This window comes from Condylostylus longicornis, unplaced genomic scaffold (assembly GCF_029603195.1).
Source record: "Condylostylus longicornis isolate FDR11 unplaced genomic scaffold, ASM2960319v2 ptg000004l, whole genome shotgun sequence".
NCBI classification, from domain to species: domain Eukaryota; kingdom Metazoa; phylum Arthropoda; class Insecta; order Diptera; family Dolichopodidae; genus Condylostylus; species Condylostylus longicornis.
The window spans coordinates 12549826-12576835 of record NW_026577973.1 but is presented as its reverse complement, the minus strand read 5'-3'; the positions used below and the strand labels follow the sequence as shown (position 1 = coordinate 12576835).

The window sequence follows — 27010 nt, the reverse complement described above, 5'->3', positions numbered from 1 at the left end:
AATGAAAACTCTTGTACGCAGAAGAGCGAGTGTATGATAAGTTAATCAATTAAAAGAAAAAGCCAAATATTAAAATCTTTAAATGATAAAAAAATGATAAGAATAATGCTATCAGTTTTTATGGTACTCTCATATTTGTTTGTGAATATATGTGTAAGTATTTAGAAGATTATTTTATCATTGCGATAATTATTGAAGCTTTTGAAAAATACATACATATGTATATATGTATTATGTATTATGCGAGTAGAGTTATAATTACTTTACTTTGTTGAATGCACGAACGTATGGTAAGTAAGCATATTATAATAATACAAAGTTTTTGAATAGGGTATCCAGTATAACAGATATTTTAATAGCAGAAAAGAATCAGTCTATAAATCAAGCTAGAGGATAGTGTAAATATTCATATAAAACCATATTATGTTTGTACTCATTGTATGAATATCCACTGCACTTCAGTTTCAACGAATTTAAAATAAATTTAATTTTAAATTTGATTAAAAAAGGTATTTAATTTGAATAAATTTTATAACCTACTATAACGATATAAACCTACCGACGATAAAAATTCGTGTAACATGTAAAAAAAAAGAATTAAATAATTTCTGAAATATATTCAAAATATCAGTAGGTTTAAATTAGTTATTTATAGCGTGCCGCATTCAAAGTACACCGATTTTAAAATTCTTTAGAAGAACCTTCATATTGTTATAAAATATTAACATGAATATAGATGTGTGTGTGTATAATTATATATCGTATTTTACCACGTGTAAAATTCATTACTAAAATTTCAAATACAAATTTGTGTCCAATAATAGACCGTATACAAGGACATATTACTAGAAAGAAATTAATACATTTGGTTACCCTTATATTTAATCGCCTACCCCAACTCTATATGAATAAATATGTGTGACCGTATGCAGTGTAAACCTTATAAAGTACAATGTAAAAAAAGTTTAGTTTCGAAAGCACTTGTTCAACTATATTTAGACTGTTGTGCTTTATTATTATTTTTTTTTTTTTTACATTTCGATAAATTAGCGATAAGAAAAACATACAATTGCTTTTATTTTCATTTTGTTGTTGCCGCTGTGTTTTTTTGTTTTTTTTTTTGCTGATTAGCTTGGAAAAGAAAGGAAAGTTGTACTTTGTGTGTATGTTAAAGAAAACAAAAAAAAAAGTAAAAACTCCTTTACAATGTTTTAGTATTAGTTTGGAATTGTCACGAAACAAGACGTTACGAGGAAAACCGGTATTTTCAAATAGGAAAATTTTTTTTTTTAGAATCGTGAATTTATAGAACTTACTGTTATATTGTTTTTATTGTTCTTACAATAAATTTTTTCTGTTTTTAAATTTTTATTTTAATTAAATTAGCTTTGGAATAAGTTTTAAAATAATAAACAAAAATAAGAAAATGTTTGGTACAACAGGATTATATGCAACATCAAAACAGGATATTTTCAATGTTGATTTCAAATCGGATTATATTTATAATGATCGATGTAATGAATCAAGTGAATGTAAAAATTTCGAATACTGTGATTTACAAACTCGATTTTGTGAATGTTTCCCACATTACCAAAGAGACTACAATACTGGACTATGTGAAATTTGTCCTTGTAAGTTTTATAAAGTTTTTTTTTTTGAAATTTAATTTTTCATTTAGTTTGATTCTTGTATTCATTATGTATTTAATAATGAAATGGTTTTAACATTGTAGATATACATACATACATAAATACTTTGTAAATAAATATTTTAACACATTATGAGCGGGTCGGGTAGTACCCGCTTGTGTGGATTGTCACTTATAATCCTATTATAGACAATATGGATGTAGAAACTTATTCTAGACATTTTTTTATTCTTATATTTTTTTTTTTCAAAAACTTGTTATTTTTTGAGTAATAGGGCCCTCAAACTTTTTATGTATCCGGATGTATGCATTGTATACACGCCCGCTACGCAACATTGCTGTTCATGCTAGGCCACCCGCTCATAATGTGTTAATAAGTATAAAACGCCAAGACTTATGCAAAGCTTTAATACAATATTGGTGTACGTAATTAATGGTGTGCGTAATTTACGATATTTTTTCTTTAATTCTTAAAAGTAATAGTATTTTTTTTACGTTTTTAATTATGCAAATTATGGAACAAATGAAAAGAAATCAGTTAATATTTATTATTAGTTAAAGGTAGTTAAAAGTGCATAAATTTTCATTCAAGCATCCCTCTAATTGAGTGCTATAAGGCAATTTTACATATAGGCGGATGAGTTCTGAAAGCGACCATTTTACGCCATTTTGTTTTTTTTTTGTGATTATAATTAAATTCTTAGATTTTTACAAATTATATTATCTTACCTCATATCTAATTCAAAACTATTACTTTTATGCCTCTCTCTCTCTTGGAGATATTCGGTACAAAATTATTATGCATATCCCTTTTTTAAGTTTACAAAATAAAGGATATTAGCCATTATTACAAGTGCATTGATAAAAACAAATTGCTTTTAAAAGGCACATATTTTAATAATTTCTAAATTAGAAGAATTTGATTTTCTGAAGTTAAAAATACTAAATTCGTATTAGCTAATTATGAATTAAGGTAATTAAAACCCATCGGGTAGATTTTTTTTAAACTGAGCTCGCACTTAAAATTATTGCAAATTTTTGTTTTACAATTCCTTTTGGTTTATGGTTCCAAAGCTCACCCGACAACTTAAAAATGTGAGTACGATTATGCATTTTACATACCTCGATATTTTTCTTTAAACTGACAAGCAATTAAAATTAAATTTATTCAAGTGCATTATTGAAAAAAAATTCTATGCATGAAAACTTGTTCCATTTTTTATTGAATTTTAACAACATTTTTTTTTTTATTCTCATATCAAAATTTCAGAATATTTTCGACTTTGTTTTAATAATATTTTTAATGGAGTTAAATTTTTATTTAACAATCCTATATTCAGTAAAAACCCCTATTACCGCTAACAAATTTATTTCTCAATAATTGTTTTAGTTTTAAAGACTCTTTTTATTAAAAAAAATTTTCATTGTTACTTACAAACGAAACTAATGAAATCTTGAACGTTCGTTCTATTGAAATTCCAAAATTATAATGTAATTTTAACAAAATTTTTGTAATTACAACCTTATATGTCAAATATTTAATCACCTGTTAATCAAATTAACAAAAAAAACAAGGCTAAATGATGTTAATTTTATTTTAAATATGTTATTATTTACTTAAAATTTATATAAGGTTAAACAAATGATTAGATAAGCTTTATTGTAAAAATTTTCGTTGATTACGACATTTTGTTATACCAAATAGCAAACTACTAAGAGGAATGTTGTAAAATTGCATTATGCAAGAGGTTTGCAGTAATAATAATATTGTGTAAGTTATATGTATAAGAATTTTTTTCTGTTTCTTAAAATTTGTTAAGAACTTTTCAAAAATTTGCCTATATCTTACTCCATTTTTTGTATGGTAAACACTTAATTTTAAATTTATAACTAAGAGTACAATTATAAGTTGTTCATATTCCAGAGTAATCCATAGCTAATCCCAAGTTTTAATATTTTGTTAATTGATTTTTTGAGTGTATTTCTATTATCAATCCTATATTTAGAACCATGTATGTAAGTATAATATAACTGTAAACGGTAACAATAATTTTAAAGGCTTTAAATTCCAATTGTGTTGTATCGCGTTCTTTCTCAAGATTATTATGAAATTTATTTCAAGTATTCTTAAAATATTAAAAAAGAAAATAAGTACTCAATTTGGCTTTTTTTATAAATATTATTAAAATATCGAAAATTTAAGGTCTTGGCTTCTAATATTCATCACTATTTATATCAATTCAAAATAAGTCGCTTGGGTAGCCCCTAGTTTCCCCAGTGTTTCACATAATAAACGTACATTTCAATATTTTTAATATTATAAAACAAATTATTTTAATAAAATTTTCTATCACCAATTGAAATAGTTTTAATATTCAAATTAATTATAATTTATGATGAAAAAAAAATAAAAAATGGAGAGCTTGGTTACATACGTAATTCATAATTCTTATTAAATATTTTTTTTTTCAAAATATTATTTTTCTATTTAATTAACTTCATATTTCAATTAATTTTTATCATAATAATAATTATTTGTTTTTGCATATTAATTGACTTGACTTCATTCATTTTATTTTTATTATGTTTGTAAATCTTATTTGATTGTACCTTTAATATACCTTTTATATACCTTCAATAAAATACAATATTATTAATAAAATTTTTTTTTTGTATTATAGTTGTATAAATATAGATATCAAAGTCCATCTGTACTGTGAAATATTATAATATTTAATATGAAATTAAAATTATTAAATGTACGGGATAAAAAATATACAAGGTGATTCAGAAAAGTACACAATGCTCTAAAAAGATAGAAACTTCAAATTTACAGTTTTGTATAACAAGGGCTTATAAATGACCTGATAATAATATACCGCATTATTTTGTTGTTGTAGTTTTGTTGTAGTTTTGGAAATACAAGAATTCGAACTTTAAAAAATTTTCAATTTTTCCCGATTTTTTTACTTTTTTTATCTTGAAAATTTCTTATAAAATTTTTTGAAACTTCGAAAAAAATTTTTCATAAAAACTTTTCCCGTTGCTTAAACATTAATCTAAGCTATCAAAAATTTAAAAATATTTTATGGTCGAGGAGATATAGCGAAAAGAACACCATTTAAATTTCAAGATTTTAAAAGGCTGTAATAAAAAGTATAGAAAGTATATTAAAAATTTTCGATTCAAATGGCTGTTATGAAAAGCAGTAGGTATTTCCAGAATTGTATTTTGATAAAAAAAAATAAATTTTAAGAAATTATTCTTTTATTTAAGAACGTCATAACAAAAACGCTATTACCGGATTTATCTTTTCAGAAAGCTAATCTCTTTGTCAACAAGAACAAAACATCTCTTTGTGGACAAAAGGGTTAACATATATTTGCATTGTGACACATTTTTTCATTAACAAAATGCAAAACTATTAATTTTTTTGTTACTTATCTCCTACGTCTACTGTCAATCTCGTCTTCTATTAAGTTTCTATCTATAAGAGTAATCACAGTTGAAAATACATGGAGTTTAATGATATTCCATCCGAAAAGCTCGATTTTCGTCAAAATGTTTGTTAACCCTTTTGTTCACTTACCTCTTTAATAATAAAGTATACCTTTTTGGATGGAATACCCTGTAAATTGAATTAAAACTGAGTTGTAGAATTGAATTTTCATGAAAATGGAAAATAGCTATTTCTGTGAAAACATAGATATTTAATTTTTGCTTGTCACCTGTTTTCATTAGTCTTACATACAAAAATAATTAATTATAAATTTATTTATTTGAATTAATATATAAAAATCGCTATTATTATAATTTTTTTTAATTCTATTAAAGAATGAAGTTCAGACATTATAAGCATAATTGTTGACATATTTATAAACAAGTGCTTACTTTACAAATATGCAAAATGTATATTTAAAGAAAATTTTCAATAAATGAATAAAATTATAAAATCATAGATTAGTGTTGCCGTGCTAATTAATAGTTTGATTTTTCATAATTTAATCATTTTTCAAAATTTGAAATTTTTTGAGAGTCGCTATATTAAATACGTATTAAAAAGCTAACTTATCAAAAATTCCAAATTACAAATGAGGCGCTCAAAATATTAGTGGCCTATCATTCTTGCAAAAATGAGTTATTATCTTCAATAGAGCAGTAATGGCCTAAAGAATTATTCTATATTTTCAAAATACTTAGTTTATTCCTCTTTAAATTCTCTACTCCTCTATTCAATTTTTAAATTGTTTCTTTAAACTTAAATATTTAAATATTTAGAACGCAGTTTACTAGAAATGTCATTTTTGCAAGTAGGCCACTAATAAGCTGAACTCTTCAAATTATACACAAAAGCACAATATCAACTATTGGTTCGTGCAGTTTTCCATGAGCTACTTTTTTTAACTTGGACGGAAATTAAATATCTTATACAATGTTGCAATTTGTCTTTTATATATTTTTTTTGCAGTAATTTAGAAGGCATTTTGAGACACATACAGAAAATTTACCAATATTAACAGGGAACTATACGGGTAAATTTTACGAGAGTCACAAATCCTTTTTCCAAAAGTTTCATGTAGTTTCCGAGTAGGACTTTGTCCGCTATTTTTATGCATTTTTAATATTTATAATATTAAATTATTTATATTTATTTTATATACATTTTAATTTATTTACTTACATTTGTTAGTTATCACAATTTTTATCCGTATGTATTAAAGTTGAATGTACGAAAGAATAGTAAAATTTTTATGATAAAATATAGTAAATAGTTAATAACTAGCTACATTTTCATATTATTTTTAATAAAATCGATATTTAAAGAAAAACGTGATAAGCGTAGAATTACAATATATATAATATAAAACAGTAGTGTGTAAATTGTGTTTATATAATGTTTAAGACCGTGCACGGTAAACGAAGGCAATTACCAAATTTTTACAATATATTATATACCCACATTAAATATGTATGAATATGTATTTAAAATGCGGTGGTACATTGAACTTTATGTAATAAATTTTCTATTTTAATAAATTTTTAGATTTTTTACTAAAAACTAATTTGATATTTCGCTTAAATATCAAATTTAAAGTCTTGAAAGAAGTCTTTAAAAGACCTTGTGTAGCTTTGTAGTAGCTTTCGAGAATAAATAAGAAACTGTCATGTTTTAAATGAAAGTATTAAAAATCCTAATATAAATTGGATAATATTGCTCTATTATATACCATATAAATTTTACATACCTTTGTTTTTACAATTTGAAAACTCGTGTTTGAAATTCAAGAAAATTTATTAAAACCTATTATTGAAGTTTTAATGTAGTTGAATATTTTGCATACTTTTAGGGGCAGTTAGTGTTTTATCACACATTATAATTATTGAAAATTCATTGATCATGAATCGAATATATCAGTCTATTCGACTAATCTAATAGTTATTAACTATGCAACATCTAATAGATTACATACATATGTACAGTTGTTTTCAGATTGCCAATTGATTTCAAAATAATTTCACGTAGAGTTATTAAAAATCTTATCTTTGTATAAATTTTATCCACATTACATAAACTACTTATGCATGTATTTTTTAATTTACTTATTGAATGATAACAACACGTATACATATATTTCATTAAATATGCGCATTTATAGGTCACAATATTAAGTAACTTAAAAATTTTACAACAATATAACGTCGGTTAAAAAGCAGAAAGCACTAAGTGCATTTTTTGAGAATTCGGATTTCATAGATGAATTAAATCAGAATAATATAATCTTTGTTGTATGGCAAAAAATCATGCAAATCCAGAATATAGTTTATAAATCTAGAAATTAAAGAGACCAATCTAATTGCACTAATTGATTAGTTTTACAATTTTACGATTTTTTCAAATTGAATTTACTCAAAACACAGTTTCTTGACTTAATGCTTTCTGATTCTTAACCGACGATATTACGTATATATATATACAATATAATTGCAGTACTTATCTATGTTATAACTATATAAGCTTTATCGATAATAATTGTGCATTTGTTGTGATAAAAAGCGTATTTATTGACATTAGAAGCGCGTTGGCATTACAATAAAGACCCAGTTATCATGTTAGTGATTATCAAAAATTAAAAATAAAAACTAATTTTGTAGCAAATTTTCGATATCATTTTTGTCACTTTGGAGTTTTTATACGAAATTCAATATACTTGATAGTAGTCGTTAGATTAGAAAATTTCTGAGCAAGTTAGTTAGACACAAATATGTGGGTACAGTTTATATACACGTTATAAATTAATAAATTATTAAGTAATAATATTTTTTTTTTAATTTTTTATATATTCTATATTCTAAGATATAGAAATAAGTGCATGTTTTTGATCAGCGTCGAACTCTGAGCCGTCTTAACCATATCTGTTTGTCTGTCCATCAGTTTGTGTGCCCAGTGATAACTTAAAAACTAATTGAGTTAAGATTACCAAATTTTCACTCTATATGATTTATTATAGTAAATGCCTAAAACCTATTTAAATTGGGCATGATCGAGGCAGTAATTCGGGTAGATACCCTTCAACTTCAAAAGTTATTTGACCTTAACTCAGAAATTATTGAAGCTATAATATTCGAAATTTCGTATACAAGCAAATGTTTTATTAGGGCTGTAAAGTTTGACAAAAATCATTAAAATTTGTTCATTTCCTTGTGATAGCTGCCATACAACTTCAATACTATTGTAACCATTGTTTTAATATACTTAGAAACTATTGAAAAAACAGTACAGTACTGGAATTTTGTAAAAATTAATATGGTAATAAGGCAACTTAATATTTGTTCGTCCATTGGATAACAAATTCGTATGGATATCACAGAGTTGACAAGTTCAACTATTTTTTTTTTCGTTATTATCAGAATTTTATTAGCAATTTTTTATTTAACAGAGAAGTCATTTTCAAAGTAAAAATTTAATTAAAAGAATTAAATTTAATGAATTTCATAGATTTTGAAAAAGACTGATTGTCTTTTAGTTTTAAATTTAATTATTTTTTAATTATTAAATTGATATCTTTAAGTATTAAAACATTGATTTTGAAAAAATATTCTTATCTATAATAGCAAAAATATTTTTAAATTATTTAAATGAGAAATAAACTATTCGTAGCTCATAATTGTTAACTTATCAAATTGTAATATTACACTTGAAGAATTATAATATTCACATAAATTTTCAATCACGTAGATTTTGCCTACTCCGTTCGCAATGCTAAGAAATAGACGTTCAAGATTCAAACACAACCGACGTATATGTTTTTGTTTAGCTGAGCCAAGTTCTGAGTGGATTAAGCTATACATATATCTGTTTATCTGCTTGTCCGAGAAAAAACTTCACTTAATTTATGTTTAGTTGAAGTATTGGTTCGAGTAGCTCCTGTTAAATTTAAAAATTAATTCTAGTATTACAATGAAACCCTAAAGCTTAGATTTACTAAATTTTCCTAAGTGTTCCTAAACAGTTCCTGAAATAAATGCCATACAATTTTTAAAATAATTTGGTCATTTATTGGAAATTAAAGGCGGCAATAAATTCACTAATAGCTTGCAGTGTGACATAAGTTTTATTATATAGCTATGTAATATCTGCAAATGCTACAAAACAAGTTGAAAAACTGGATTTACATTTTACTAAAATGCTAAAATGAATTGTAGAAAACATTCGTACAAGTATCCTTTCATGTACATTTTATCTGGTTAAATTTACAATAAATTTTCGAAAATTTTCGTAATTAAAAATTTTATTTTCAAAATTTTTAAAAAGGGAACCACCTCATTCAATTTTCACTCATTCCTCTTCTTTCCGGTTTTTCTTGTTTTTTCCTAAACAAAAATCAAATTTTTTATTACCTTCCTATAGTTAAATATGGCTACATAATAGTTATGTAACTCATATTTTCAAAAAAATTAGAAATTGAGTTGGGATAATTACTAACATTTATAATTTTAGTCGAAACATATACGTACATACGAAGCTCAATTTGTTAGTCGAATTTTGATCACTCTAATTTTGTTCACGGCCGATGACTAAAAGAAGTTAGATTTTATTAGAATTTAATTCTATTTATGGTTTAGAACAAATTTGAAATAGAAAATATTGTTTTCAAAAATTTTTCACTTGTCAACCATCATATTACTTAGTACTCGTATGTATACGAGTTGTATAGTAAAACTATAGGCTATCATTAATGAAAAGTTTAAAAAATTAAAAGCTTTTTTTTTGTATATACAAAATATGTTAAAATTGTTATTTTTTATAAGTCTATGCACCTGCACATATATAATATACCACAATAAAAAAAATCTCCAAGGACCTGACAAATGCCCCACGAATGATTTGTATAATGTCATTTTATTATTATTTTTTTTTTAGCATTGTGACACAATACAAGTTGTTTAAGCTTTATAATGTTCTTGTGTACTTGATGTACCTACATATATATACCTTTTTAGAACCTATGTTATTTGATATTAATTTCAACATGAAATATCAGTTAAAATATCGGTAAACCTTATCAGAAGTGGTTAAAAATTGTTCACAAATAGATAATATTTAAATTGTTTTAAAAGCGTTATGCACTCCAAAAAAAAAAAAATGTTGGAAATTTGATTTTGATTTGAATTCTTTGGGTAATTAACAAAATTTAAGATAAGATTACACACGAGTTTGTAAACTGTTTAGTAAACAATTAAAAATTTTGATTTATTTTGGAAAGAAATAATTAAATTTGAGAGAATGATTGTAAAAATAGTGTTCGAGCGTTTTTTTGTTTGCGGGAATTTAGAAAACTTTCCTTTATTGATTGAAAGTTCAAACCAAATTACAAGGCTTGAATTTTCATAAATAAACATTCTATTTGCAATAATTCGGAAAAGAGGAAAAAATCTAGAAAAAGAACCCATTTCGTCTGGTATTGTTAATTCTATGCTTATTAATTTCACTCTGTCCGTCCTCCATTCGTCTATCAAATTTTTAATATAATTTTTCTTCTACACCGCACATTGTAGAAGTCTGCAATTTCACAGTTTTCAGTCACTAATAAGTAGTTCATTTCGTTAGAAGAAAACTGTTTTCCACCTCCACCCTCTCTCAAGTTGAAGCCTGTCGAAATTTGTAAAATTTGAATTTATGAAACCTAACATTTCCTAAGCGGTAAATTCCATGCTATTAAAAAATATAATTGTTATTCTTAACCATTATATTATATAATTCGAGTATTATATTAACGTCTTTCTAAATTTTTTTTTGTTTTACTTCAAACATTGTGTACATTGCTCATCCTAAGTATATGCAATCTTTGAAATATATTCGTGTGTTTCATTCGTATAACAGTACTTTCACTTTTTACTTTCAGTAGAGTAAATTGCTACATTACAAACCATTGGTGTGACCCAACTTTATTTCTTATAAATAGCAAACATTTTTACCAACCGTATGCGATATGGTATATATTTTAATATAATGTATGCGATATGGTAGGTCATATGATGGCAACAAATTTTACATATCGACTTTTCGGTGGGAACGAACTTCTCAATCTTCAATTTTTAGCAATCTTCGAACGAACTTCAATTTTTAGCAATCTGACGGTCTGTCGGTCTGCCGGTCTGTGGGTGCACATGCGTGATGCGTCGCACATTCATCAACTTTTGGGATTATCAGACCTCGGGAACTGAACATTTTAGCGGGCCTGCTTTACATTTTTGATTACAAAGTTAAAGTTATAGACCTATTTTCTGTAAAGACAGCCAAAAAAAATAATTTTTGTTTCTCTTAAAGAGCATGCAATTTTTTTTGTCTTAAAGGTCTCCTAAAACATATTATGAAACAATTTGCTTTCTTACTGCAACGAAGATGTTCATGTTCCAATATATGTCAATGGACCACTATACGGAATGCACTGTTTTTTACTGGTCATTCTATTAAATTTGTATTTTCTTTTATTATTTTTTTTTATTTTTTCAATAATGTTAATGTGCTTTTTTTGTTAAGTTAAGAACAATGTTGTAATACTAAGTTTATTTTAAAAATAGACATAGTTATGTATTTATATAGTAAATAATTTTAATGTATAATTTTTGGTCTTATATACATATTTATATTTTTGGAGTCATAATGTAGAATCTAATTTTGCGGGAAATTATTTTTTCACTTTCAATATTATTTCTAATATGATATATATAAAATATGTACATACATACATATAATAGTTTGAAGGGCTTTTGGACTGTATGATGACGACATTCATAGTATTTTAGTAAAGGAAATTAAATAAACACATGCAATGTTTGAATAGAAAAAAAATGTAAATTATTTTTACAGAATTTTTTTTTTTTTGTTAACACGCTTTTGTATTGTTTAGGTTCCTACATGACTTCAAATTAAATAATTATTATATACCAGTGGGTATTCGTCATATATTTCATATTAACATATACAAAGTACGAGTATGATTAAGGACATGTCATTTAAGTATATTAAAAATAAAATGTAATAAATAATGTAGAATTTGTTTTTCTTTAGAATTTGTTTCTAGTACGAGTATAACTTGTTTATTTTATCTTTAGGTTTGTAATTTTAACCAAATTACATTTTAAATGAATAATTTTTAATTACAGAATTTTTGGTATAAATATTCGTTTTGAGTGTAGCAATATTTTAAAAGTTGTGTTAAAATTCTTAAGAATATTTTGAATATGACGAAGGGGTAGCTCAACTTATAATAATGAAAAAACTTGATTTATTCAAGTTGTTTAATTTTAATTTTCTTTTATTAGTCACATACTATGTCGGCAAATTTCATATTTATTGTACCTTTTGAAAACACCAATCAATGGCAATCAATCATTTAAGAATTCTGTTATATATCTTATAAATCATATCTATGAAAAATTATAAGTTTGGGTAGACAATAAGGTGTTATCAAATTTTAGATTTTCGCATGTATCGATTTATCAAATTAGAGCTCATTTCAGAGAGGTTTATTATATATAATTTAGTTCACCAAAGGATTCAGTAAGGTAAAGAGACACATTATAACATTTTGATATTTTGTATATAGATTTCTATTTAGTACTGTAGAAAAAAATATTAAATAATGCCACTATAATATTTATAAGGACATCAAGCTTAAGAGTAAATCGAAAATAATTTCCAAATTTGTATGAAAATTATAAGAGTTGTCGGAAATTATTTGCCAGAAGGAAATAAACTAATATATTTAACTATGCTGAATATACATATTATTCGAACGTTCAAAATTAAAAAAAAACTTATTTAGCAAATTCGCTGTATAAAAGATGAATTCATTGGTACGTCCCATTAAGACGATCTATTTTTAAAGAAGCTCTCATTTTTGTTATGAAGGTTCATCGCCTAGTCTGAAAGCGTTGAATTTATTACCGACCGTATTGTGTAAACAATAGGTAGGTTATGTGATGGCAACAAATTTTGCATATCGAGTTTTCGGTGGGAATGCACTTCTCCATAGTAGGGAAGTGTAACTAAACTATTTTTAGCAACCTGTCGGTCCGTCGGTCTGTCGGTCTGTCGGTCTGTCGGTCTGTCGATCTGTCGGTCTGTCGGTCTGTCGGTCTGTCGGTCTGTCGGTCTGTCGGGCTGTCGGTCTGTCGGTCTGTGTGTGCAAGTTCTGCTGAACCGATTTTGATGAAATTTTATATGTAAGTTTATTTCCACCATGGCACGGATTGATCAACTTTTGGGATATATCAGGCCTCGGGAACTGCACTTTTTAGCGGGCCTGTTTTACATATTTGAACATTTTGAAGAAAGTATTCAACCGATTTACTTGAAATTTCATATATAAGCTTTTCTCGACCGTCCGCAAAAATTCCTAACTTTTGGAAAAATCAGGCATCAGCAACTGGACGTTTACTATACGGGCCAAATATACATTTTTGCGTATATAAAAAGAAATAATTGACCGATTCCATTGAAATTTAATATATGAATTCCTCGTATTAAAAGAATGAACATATAAATTTTTTGGACAGATCAGGGCTCGAGAACTGATTTGCGGGCCGATTTTACACTTTTCCCCATATCTGCGGAACGAATTGATGGAATTTCTTGAAATTTAATATTTGAGTTCTGGTTAACTGGCGAGCATTTCTGGGAATTCGGGTAGCACAAAGCGAAACTCTACTAAGAACCAAATTTACATTTTTCTAGGTATGTTAACTATAAGCTTACTAATGTCCTAAAAATTGGAAAGAAGTATTTGAAAGATATTTTTATAATATTCTGCAACCCTTTCACTTAACTAGACAATATACAATGCGGTCGGTTATATGCTGACCACATCAGATTTTTTTTTATATTACTTCATTCCATTTCAAAATTTTGATGAAATTTTACGTCACATTTTTGAAGTATAAAATCACATTTTCAGAAATCTCCGTACTAAAGTTGAAGTTGATTTAACGTTGAGTTGATTTGATAGTGGTCATATTTGTTATATAAAGAAGATCTTTTAAATTAATTTTAAATTTTTTATGAATTCTCGGTTGAGTAATGCGTATAAATAAAATTGTTAGTTAAAAAGCAAATTTAAAGTCTATTTATTTAATTAATTTCTAAATATAATATGTATGTATATATAAATCTATTAAATATGTAAATTAAAGGTTAAAATACAATAAATCTTAACCGACAGTAATCACGCAATGATTAACGAATGTGTTTTTGATACACATTTGCGTATTTTGCTACAAAACAGCCTTACATAGTACTCAAGCAAACTGGATACTATGAAAATATATGTACATAAGGATACAATTAAAACTCAGGGCAGTATCGGGTGACACAGAAAAAAATACGGAGCTATAAAAGATTTTGTAAGAATAATTGAACTTTAATAAAAAATTCCTTGCAAATCGGAAGCATTTCCCAGATTATATACAAAGATTTTTAGAAAACTTTGCAAAATTCTTATTTGTTCACAATTGAGGAGTTAAGTGGACAAAGGGGTTAACTAACATTTTGACGAAAATAGAGCTTTTCGGATAGAACATCATTAAATTTCATATATTTTCAACTGTGATTACTTTTATAACTAGAAATTTAATAGAAGACGAGATTGACGGTGCATATCGGAGTTAAGTAACAAAACAAAATTAATAGTTTTGCAATTTGTTAATGAAAAAATGTGTCAAGATGCAAATGTAAGTTAACCCCTTTGTCCGCTTACCCCTTCAATAGTTTACTCATACAACTGCCTTATAATAAAAGTATAAGTGTTTCCCTCAAGAAATTTTAGGTTGGACTAATTAAGATCATGGATACTGAGGTATTATGTCATTTTCTTGTAGAAAATATTTATTAAATATTTTGAAATGATTAAGTGGGTTAGATGTCAACAATGAATGTTGATTGAAAGGAAAACTCCCACTAACTTAAAATAATTAGTTTTTTTTTTAACAAAGTATCGAACTTTTACATACAATTGTACACAATTAGTTTGTAGTTTATTGCAGAAATTATATTTACATATTATGTATATACATATGAATAGATAGATCTATTAATAATATATTTTTCAATAGAAATATTCAACATGTAGACTTTATGATATTATGGCGTATACCAATTAAATGCATATTCCATTAAGAATTAGGTGTACGTAGTTTTTATACATACTACTTTTTTTTACAGCACATTTCAGAATTTAGGTTACAAAACTTGAAATTTATATGTTGAAGAAATTGATTTCGTAATTTAATGATATATGATTATTGATCGTAATATGCGTATTAGTTTTTACAATGTCTAGTGCCCACTGTTGATTTTACTCACAACCCTTAGTTATATTTACATAATACATTGGTAAATGTAAGGTAATAATTGTTATGGCCATGGTTTAAATTTAAATAACTTTATTTCATTATATATAAGTGTACATAAATATGTAACTACATATAATTTGCTATGCTGTTTATACAATTTATTCTACTTTAGGAGTTATGAGAGGTTTGAAATACTATCAAAGTATTGTACATAGACTTGTAATATATAAAAGGTATGAGTACGCATCGGTTTTGATCTAGAAAAATTTATTTTAAATACGAGAACATAATTTTAGCTATTCCAATTGAAAAAATTAGGATTCAAATTGAAATTCTTGATCGAGTGAAGCTTATATATGAAATTTTAACCAAATCCGTTGAGTATTTTCTTCAAAATGGTCAAAAATATAAAACAGACCCGCTAAAAAGTCCAGTTCTAAAAGTGTAGGCCTGACATATCCCAAAAGTTGTTCAACCCGAGCCATTGTCGAAATAAACTTACATTTAAAATTTCATCAAAATCGGTTTAGCCGAACTTGAGATACACGCGTGCACACACAGACCGACAGAACCGAAAAGGTTGCTAAAAATAGTTTATTTACACTTCCCTACCATGGAGGGAAGGCATTTCCACCCAAAATTGTTATACCAGTAGAAATGTATGAAATCTCATATCAACCATTTAATTACTTTAACGGACCTTTGGAGCTCATATGGCTTGTAGTTTACTGCATTTAATAATCTCTAGGATTGCGAAATTAGAAGTGAACTATAGTTGTTTATAAACATATATACATATATATTTTGGAGTGTTCAATTGCATAATTCATTAATCACTTTGCATCATTAATCACCTACTTATGTAGATTTTATATAAGATTATAAATTTTTTTTATTATCCAAAAATTGTATATATGTGCAATAAAGATAACAAGTGTTTATTGTTACTATATATTTCCATTTGTGTATTTGTAAAATATACACATGTTAAAAAATTCCATTTTGTAAAACCAAAAAAAAAAAACCCGCTTCATTCTATTCAAATTGATTTAACTGATAATAGCAATGCGTAATCTGGTAAATATTAGCATTAATTAAATTTGTTTTATGAGCCATACAGACGTTTGCATAAGATCATAATATAAGACATTTTGAAAAGAGTTTACTCAAGCTTGTGACGAAATATTATAAAAAAGAAAAGAGAGTGTCGTTTTGTTCTTAGGAACAAATTGCTAATTTTCTTATCTTTTCAATATTACGTAGATTATTGTGATTAAAATTTTAATAATAATAATCAGAAATTAATTTAGGCATACACGAGTATATGCGAGATTGATAAAAAAATCATATGATTAAAAAATTAAGGTTAATTGTAGAGCGTTCTATTTTTAGAAAACGTTTTATAAAATTTAGTCTAAATTTAAATTTTGTTGATTTTTTGATAGTCAGATTTCTTTTAATATGTAAGAGAAATCATAATGTAAATAAAACAATTAAGTGTACGTTGTGCAATGCTATGTAAAAATACCAAAAATAAAATTTATGTTGATAAACTCATGAGTGATAGCCTTAAAATTTCCAAGCATTTTAATCTTATTTCTGCGTATATACGTAAAATTTACTTAAAATAATAATGGTTTTGTTCCATTTGTGAGAGTATGTAATACTTCAATAAAGTTATATAAAGGTTTCTAGGTGTATAATAATCCCTCACCTCCTATAAATTAGTAGATGAGAGGAGGGATTACACAGAGAATTATTGCTTTCGATAGATTTGCATTTAAGTGAGAAGTAGAATAACAAAATCTTTATATTTAAATTTATATAATATATAAAAAAAACAATAGATCTATGTATATCTACTACACTATTAAAGTTACTTTCATTCATAAACGAAACTATTTCACGGATTGCATATATTTAGGATGATTAGGATTTATAAAATTTTTGAAATAAAACAAAAAAAATTAAAGAGACGTAAACGTAAAGATCAAACTTAAGGGTGAATTGCCTAAGTTAAAAAAAATAATTGTTTTTCAATGGTATGGAATTTAACATTAGCTTTCTGCATTTATAGAAATTTGAAAAACCTTGCAGTTTCGGGAATATAACGTGCCAAAAATTCAAATTTTACAAATTCCAAGAAGTGATAAATTGAGAGGGTCTGGAGGTAGAAAAAAATGTTCTTCTTACGAAATGAACTATTTATTAATATTTAAAAGCTGCTAAAATTTTAGACTCCTGTGACCTGAGGTCTAGAAGAAAAACGACATAAAAATTTTGGAAAAAACGGATTTTAATTTTTTTAATATTTGAATATAATATGCCGTTGTAGAAAAAGGCTGACATTATTTTCCTGCGTTTACAGAGTTTGAAAAATGTATTTGTAGGCCTTTGAGAAGCTGTAACTTTTAGAGTGGGGGAGATAGGCAAACATTTTCTTCTACGGAAATCATTTTCTTGTATTTCTATTTATGTATGAAATTTTAGCTTTCTATCTCCAATTTCAAAATGTTTACATAGCGGAAACCATTAATTCCGATAATTGGTAGCAAAAAACACAAATTCCACTTTTTAAATTCGAAATAATTCAGAAGCTATTAGTAATATATGTAACAGATTTTGCTTTCTCAAAATAAAGTTTAATAAACAAAAATTCATACTAAGGTCATGATTAATAAAACAGTTAGGAGTTTTTTCTAATTTACTCAAAATGACTCACTATGACAATGCTGGGTTTTTGAAACTAATAGGCATACGTATATGCTAAGTCAAGTTTTAGTCCAGCAGTATAAAAAGTTACATGTAAAATGGAACGCAAGAAATAGAAATGAAAGCTTATAAAAGTATTACATTTTATTTTTGTTTCAACAACTTGACATTTTATTAATAATTTCGTATACTTAATATTTTAAGTTTTCTTATAGTATTCCTATATAACATTAGGGATTATTGTTAAATCCCTAAGAAATATTATTAGCTGTAATGCGTAAAATTAAATTATTTATGCGCTTTTCGTTATAAATAAAACTTACAAAAAATGTTTATTAGTTTCACTCTGCTCATCCGGCTCGTTTGTCTGTCCGTGTGTCTGTTTTCAAAACTTTTACATCCTTCAATGTAAAGGGCCGTCGAATTGAACTGTTATTTGAAACCAATTTTTCAAATTCCTGATATATGTAGGTTTTTTTAGACGAAAAGTTGCAAGGGTCTGAAATTATAGCAGCTTATAGACGTAATTTGCTTATTTCACTAGAAGTAAATTTTAATCACGACCTTTCCCAAGATATCTCCCTTCAAAATTCGGAAACTTGGAGTTTTCAACGGCTTTTCTAAATTTCTAAAAAAATAACGAGAAATTCCATTCTATCAAAATGTATACATAATTCTTTACCTTAACTTATATAGGTACATATATATTTCTGGTTAATTTGCAAAAAATATAGTGGGATTTTACTATTATTACAACATTAGGCAATCAGAATCAATAAGAAATTTTAATTCTTGGAAAAAAGCAATTACATACATAAATTCTTTGCAAATGTTAGAGTACATAGAATACATAATCACAATGGTTTTTATGGATCTACATAATATTTAACATATATGTATGTATGTATATTTAAATAAAAAAATTCCCAGAAATAAGTTTTTTTATAAAAATTGTAATTTTTAAACTACTTTTAAATCGAATTTTTTTTCCGTAAAAAGAGGCTTTGGTGTAATTTTTGAATTCCGTAAAGCCGAAATTCTGTACAAAGAGCTTCCGTTAAGCGAGGGATGAGTGTGATAATATTGACTCTTTACTTAATTATCCTGTATATGTACTGTGCGGATGTATTGTAACTTATGGATAGTATTTTATAAAATGACGAACTATTCAAAAAACTTTTAGTAATAACATTTTCGAATTTACTATTTCGCATAAAAATATTAAATTAATTTTAATTTATTTTACTTTTAGCACTAGGGGAAGCATGTGGCAACTGTTGTAAAAGTGTTGAATTAGTATGTATCGAAGGAATTTGCGAATGTGGTTTTGATTATTCAACGTGCAGGTAAACAAAATTTTTTACTTTTTTGGTTTTTAAGTTACGTAAAATAATTTTTTTTCTGAAGGGGATTTTAGATTTTTTGAGCTTTAACTTTTTGTTGTATCTGGAATTAGTACTCCCAAAATGAGGGTTCAAAAATTTGTTTTTTTAAAAATCTTTAGTGCTTTCTATAAGTTTTAGTGCTTTTTGTAATATTTTTTTTAATAATAAGTTGTTTTTTGCAAATTTCTTAATTTGATTTGAACAGTCATTTTTTTTTCTAAGAAATCCTCGTATTTATTTTAAGTAATGGAAGGTTTTTTTTTTCGAGTCGCAAAATTAAGTGAAAATAAATAATTATCTTGATAACAAAAGGTAATTTTTTTCTATTTAATTATTAATGATAACCGATAACAAGGCGAGGTTATAAATATTTCTTGAAAAATGGATCAAGTATTACTTTGTAATAAACAGTGATTACAACGTTATTTCTGAAAATTTCTTTTGTTTCGCTGAACCTGTGATATCTGCCTTTTTGTTAAAATATAAAAGGAAGGCTTTTACACAAATTTTATGTTTTAATGTGAATAGTTTGACTTTGTTCTTTTTGTCTTAACTCCATTGGCTTGTTTTTTGTATTACTATTAGCCAGATCTATAATAATACTTTTAGCTTGTCCAGAATACCTGAAAAATCTTCCTTTTTCTAAATATATAAATTCAGCCTTTAATTCCATGCTTAATTCTTCAAATTCTTTTTTTGGAGATTTAATTTTATTTTCAATTTTATTTCAATTTGTCTGAAATTTCAATGATCTCGATTATGCTTGCATACTTCTTTCGTTTTAATTTTAAAATTTCAACATTTGTTTTTTGATTTTTTTTTGTATCTAAAGAGTCGTTTTCATTCCTTAAATTAATATTTTTATCATCAAGGGTATTTACGATTTTGTTGGTTTAGTTTACTCATTTTGTATTTTTTGAATATTTCTCTAAAGTGTCTATCAAAATTTTGTAATATTTATTTTACAAAATTTTCATTATTTTCCAAGTTTTGCCCGAAGTCTATCCACCACGTCAATATGCAGTTTTACGGGTTTGCAAGGGGTTATAGAAAGCAAAACTAGAAAATATCATTGTTCTAAATATTTTTCTTGCAGTTAAGTTCTTGTAAAACCAATTTTGTACTATTTCTATCCCATTGCACTAATTTTGTTTATCATATCCTTTTTTACAGATGTGCTGTAATTTATTGCTCCTTACAATTGCATTAATTTTGATTTTTACTTGAACAACATTAAAGTTTATTTATTTTAGTAATATGCAACCAAATTTGAATGTCTATTAAATGTTAAATTAAATTAGTTTCGTTTTAAATTTTCGTTTTAAATATTTCATATAGAATATCTATAAGGTAAAGTTACTTCATATACACTTATTGCTCTATTGTTTGTAAACAAAGCCTCAACTCACTGTAATGAATGATCTGCTTATTTTATTTTGAAAACGTAGTAAAGAAAATTGAGTTTAAAGTTAATTTTATTGCTACAATTAAAATTAAATATTCTATTATTAAAAACAATTTCGTTTTTGATAACTAGAGCAATAAATAAAAGTTTTTAATGAACTATTTAGACATATGTACATGTAGACATAAATATACCTACTCAAAACAAAATCTTAATATATTTTTAACATGCCGTTCAATAAACTTTCCATCTCATATAGCATTGACTTTAAACGGAATTAACTACAAGTTGAAAAAAATCTTTCGAGTAAATTCAGCATATAAAGTTGATAGTCGATTCGTTGAACGAAACTGTAATTCTCTAGAGGTTACACTAGAGATAAATAATTAAATAATTATGATCTTCTCAACTGAACTTGAATGTCTTTAGTTTGGAACGACAAATTACCTTAAAATAAATTTTCCAAATACAAGTATGTTAACATGTTGGTAAACTCTATCATTTATTGTAGTAAGTAATAATTTATTGTAGTAAGTACCAGAACCCTATTTAAATTGGACATGATCGGGGTACCGGTTCGGGTAGCTGCCATACAACTTCAAAATTTATTTGGCTATATCTCAGAAACTATAAAAGCTATGGTGTTGAAATTTCACACAAGCAAATATATTAGTAGAGCCAATGTGTTTGATAAAAGTCGTTGAAATTGCTTGACTCTTTCTGGTAGCTGCTATACAACTTCAATAGTAGTTTGACACACACAGTACTGAGATTTTGCATAAATTAATATGGTAATACGGCAACTTAAATTCATATTCTGTCCCATAGTCTGTTACGGAATATTTATTCGCACATAGGATAACAAATTCGTATGGATATAACAGAGTTGACAAGGTCATCTCTATTTTTTCTCGTTTTTAATTATAGTTAAGAGTACACTTTGAAGTTGTATTATATCTTTGTGAATACTCGATTTTATATTTATTTATTAAAATTTTTAATAATTATAATTAATCAATTCATACGGCACTTCCGGTCTTACCTAAGCTGTAGACGCTATAGTGATAGTGAGTTTTATTATAACGACCATTACAGTTTTCGTATGGTATAGTTGATTGTGTTTGTAAAAATTGATTTATCATTTTTCAGAAAATAATTTTCGGAACAAATGCGAGCAGGTATCTAATACACTATATTGTATGCCTTCAAAAATTAAAACAAAATTAAATTGAGTATATGCTTTCTTCAATGATTTTGTAAGACTGTACCAGATATAATTGGTAGCTACTATATGAAGATGGTGATCAAAATAAATTTAATTGAAAATCGGTATGAGTTTTGGGAGTGGTATAAAAACTTTTTTTTTTAATATTTCAAGAAATGGGAATGATGGCAATTCTGTCATATCATAACCTATATACATTTAATGTATATGAGATAAAATTCTTATCTTTATGTTATTATTTGTGTAAAAAATAAGTTTTTTGATAACGCAGCTATATAACTTTTAAATGACAAAAATTTATTCAAAAAAATAATTCAATAACGACATTTTGAAAATTGAACACTTAAAATTCTAATTATATATTCGAAAATAAAATTTGTTATACATCAACAAAAAAACTATGAGCTATACAGGCAAGTCTAATATAATGACATTTTATCCATTTTATTATAGTTCTGCTAACGGTGGATATTTGGTAACAGCATCACAAATAGCATTATCAGCTGCTTTAATAATGGGTATTGCCGCACTAGCAATGGTTGTTTACCGTTTATGTACCAGGCCAAAATATTTGTCGTAAGTTTGAATCCTATTATTAAATTATCTGTTATACTAAATATAATATTTTATTATACATGATTTTCTTGCAATTGTATTGCGATCTTACTAAATTATATCTATAACATTTATTTAAATGCAAGTCATTTATTTGAATTTTAATTTCATGAACTATAAAATATAATCTTTTTAATAATGCAAATCTTTCAATAAATATTTTGATTGTAATTATTTAATAAAAATATTAAATATGTCAGTTAAATAATTAATTAAAAATTCTATTTAAGTTGAATAATTAAAGTAATTAAAATAATTTTTGTTTTTAAGAGCGCGTCATAGAGCTGCATTGGCTAGAGCACGAGGAAATCAAAATGATAATGATCCTGCTAATAATTATCCAAGTGATGCTCGAACATCATTGACATCAATGCAAATTCGTGTTATAAATAGATTAAGAGATCGTCCACCCACATATGATGGTATTAATAATTCTAATGTACGTGATAGAAATTCTAATGGATTAACATCTGCACCAAATATAATAACAGCAACAAATATTAATTCATCAAATAATATTAATAACAATGGTATAACAGTTCAAAGAAATATTGATGCACCACCACCATATCTAAATTCTGACAATCAATTAGAACTGGTAAATTTTTATTATATTAAATTAAAATTTTTGAAGAAACGTTGTTAATTGTAATTTTTATTTTTAGGAATTACATCGACCACCTCCATATACTGAAGTAATTCTATGTCCTGCCGGTTATTTAAATGAATCATATACAAATACAGAGAATTTATCAAATAGTGATGGAACAACTAGAAATAATAATGATAATAATAATAACAATAATAATAATAATAATATTATAAATGGAAATGTTGAAAATAATTCAAATGTTACAATTAATATTTCTAATAACAGCTTAACTATTCAAAAAGATTGTAATGGAAACGAACTTATTAATAGTGATGATAATATTGGGGATTTGAAAAATAAAGATTCTAACACAAATAAAAGTAGTAAAAAAGATGACAAGAGTAGTAATAATAATTGATAGTATGTATGTATATATAGTGTATAGTGTTGGCAAATTGTACTGAAATTGATCAAAAATTAAAACCAAAAGTTGTATATAGTTTTGTATGTTTGTAAAGCAGTTAGTTAGATATATTTTAAGTGACTTGTATTTTATTATTTTTTTTTTCATTTAATTATTTTATTTCTATAATTTAAGCAATATAAATTAAGAAATTGTTATTGAAATTAAAATAAATATATTGAAACTACGAGTATATCAATAATTTTGTACATATGTATATAATATAGAAATATAAGAGTTTAAATTAATTTTAAGAGGATTTAAGTTTTTTCTTTTATTTTGCAATTGTATACTTATTAGATTTATTAAAATTAGTATGTAAAATGCTCGTATGTATGTGCAGCTTTGCAATATTTTTTATACCCGAACAAACGTACGACAAGTTAATTTTGCCATTTTGTTCGTGACTTTAAGACACAATGGTCTTAAGTATAGATATAAGTATATGTTTTTGATAGGCGTCGAATTCTGAAACGATTTAGCAATATTTGTTCGTTTTTCCAGACGTTCGTTCTTCTAAGCTCAAAAACTAATCAGGTATGCATACAACTTCAAAAGTTATTTATGTATATCTTAGAACTTATATTTCACCTAAAGACTGAAATTTTTCGCAAACGAAAATGTTAATAATGCAGTAATTTTATGTAAAATTAGATGAGATTTTATGGCTTAAGTACAGCTGTAATAGCATTAAATAGCAATATTATACAACTCTTAAATTTATTTATTCGTGATGTTATCACACAGAGTTGGCACGTTCAGCTTTACCTAGCCTTGTTAAAAGTAATAAATTTTTTTCAATTTTGTCATTTACATAAAAATTTTTGTAATAAAATTTTTATTAACATCTTGTTATACTGAAGATTCTGTTGGCAGACTCTGTTAATAGAAATAGCAGAACAGAAATAATTTTTTATTTAATGCAATTAATAATTTAATTTTTACTGTTATTAACAAAATTAAATGTATTTCGTGTTCATATTACAAAATTCATCATTCTTTACCATTTGGGATTATTTGAAAAATAATTAGTTTCACATTCATCCTAAATGTATGCAAAATTGTATGTGGCAATTAGAGAATAATTTCAATAGAACGTTTTCATTATTATTAGATCCAAAGTGTTATAAATAAAAATTTTAGAATTTCTAAGAAAATGTACTACTTTCGAATGTTACTGACGCACAGGTTTGATCAACTACTTTCCTTTCTTTTTTGTAAAATCTTGCAAATATTTTAAGAGAAAATTTTTTATTTGAACATAATAAAGCTGTTATACATTGTTTTCAAACACATATAATTATTATGTGTTTTTTAATTTGGGTGTATAACAAGTAAAGTTTGCAACATAATACTTTTAATTTTTTCAGTTTTTTGCTCTTTGGAATATTTTAATTTACCCAAATGTCTTATGTCTATTTGGTTGTTGTCATCATATTCGGCAGTATGAGTATTTCTAAAAACAAAGGTCTCCTTTTAATATTCCTCGTATTTACGTTTGTACGTATATGACATAATTACTTACATATAATTTATTATGTCGTTTTGAATAACATTTTTTAGCTGTCTTTACTTTTACTTTTTACACATATATAGCATAAAATTTTGTATATGAGAAAAAAAGGAAAACTTTTTTTATAATGAAACAATCTTAATTTTTTGATGAAATGAAAAACTTTTGAGCTTTTAAAGATTATTGTGTTAAAAATTATAAAGTATATCACATAATTACAAAGTCATTCTTGCAACATATTCTTACTATATTGTAAATGAAAAATGGTTCCTAACTTTGTTCTTTTACAAAAATGGCACAAAATTTTTTAATGTTCATAATTAAATTGTAGATTTTTGTTGCTGTAAAACGTTATGATAGAAAGAATTTTAATTAACTGCATTAGAGGTGATAGGTGATTTAAAATTTTGGAGTAAAATAATATTCTGAAAAATTATAATTGGATTAAGAGCATAATAAATGAGAGTTTGCGTTCGTAAAATAACATTGTGAATTGAATTTAGCAAAAATACATTGCAGAATTTGCCCAAAGTTAGTAATTTATGATGGAAAATTATAGAGGATATGTTTTATGTATATATAATACATGAAAGCATATCGATGTATCACGTATCGCATTAGGAACATTTTGAAAATTAGTTTTTTCTTTTATTGCATTTTAGATTGAAATTTAAAAATGAGATCAAAACATAAAGAATGTTGGGTATTTTAAAATGCAGCGTAAAGGAATGAAGTTTTTGAACAATTTAAGTTAGTATTGTAATTTTATAAATAACTTGTAAGGCTAATATATTAGATAAAATACTAAATTTTTACAGCTATTAAAAGCTCTTAAGATAACACTCCCGAATTCACTACAATATTCTATTTCGTATAATACAATTTCTAATAATTCTTATTGTTCTTAATATTAAATCTTTTAAATAAATTAGGCTAATGAATGACTGGTAATCCAATATGATGAATATGGTCAATATGATCAATGATGAAGTATCTATTTTTTGATAATTGTTGTTGTTTATTAAACCTTTTGGTCCAATATTACTTTATTAAAATTTAAAAATTCTGTTCAATAATTTTGAATTTTATCATGATAAACAGGGCCATCGGTTAAGCGAATCAAATGAAGTTGACGAATTCAGCAAAATTTCATACGCCACATCCAAAATGTTGCTACTTTAACACATCAAAAATAACATGTTTACAGAGTTGCAAAATAGTTTATTTTATTCTTAGCTACTTGTGATTTGGTTTTCATTATTAACCGTGTTACATACATAGTTTTCATTCGACTGTTTTGACACCTCATTCGCTAAAAACTTAGACGAATTCGCTGACTAAAGGTAGCAAAAATTAAGATTACCCAAAAATGTTATTTGTTATCATGAAAACGAGGGTGCAATATTCCTTTAAGAAAAAAAATAAAGAAAATATGTTTTAAGAAATATTCGTATTGGAAAATATCCAATAGGAGATAATGGTTATAATTGAAATAATTTTCAGTTTTTTGTTTAGATATAGTTACAGAAATCCATTTAAAAACCATAAAAAATAATACGAATATTTCTATGTGCCTTTTATTCATAAAACACTTACTA

The 27010-nt window shown here is 25.6% G+C and overlaps 1 protein-coding gene across 1 annotated transcript; it reads left to right on the top strand.

Annotated features, from left to right (window-relative positions):
• Positions 1-1256: 1256 nt before the first annotated feature.
• On the top strand, positions 1257-24137 carry LOC129612347 (putative uncharacterized protein DDB_G0286901). Its single transcript, XM_055525904.1, has 5 exons — positions 1257-1631; positions 19467-19560; positions 22683-22805; positions 23115-23442; positions 23510-24137. Exons 1-5 carry the CDS (start codon positions 1427-1429, stop codon positions 23852-23854), a joined length of 1095 nt encoding a protein of 364 aa, XP_055381879.1. The 5' UTR covers positions 1257-1426; the 3' UTR covers positions 23855-24137.
• The last annotated feature ends 2873 nt before the right edge of the window (positions 24138-27010 follow it).

Excerpts from the sequence above, each read along its gene's own strand:
- LOC129612347 (XM_055525904.1), top strand. The coding sequence starts at position 1,427 with ATGTTTGGTACAACAGGATTATATGCAACATCAAAACAGGATATTTTC. Across the intron at positions 19,561-22,682 it reads TTTGATTATTCAACGTGCAG|TTCTGCTAACGGTGGATATT; the intron begins GTAAACAAAATT and ends ATTTTATTATAG. Across the intron at positions 22,806-23,114 it reads ACCAGGCCAAAATATTTGTC|AGCGCGTCATAGAGCTGCAT; the intron begins GTAAGTTTGAAT and ends TTTGTTTTTAAG.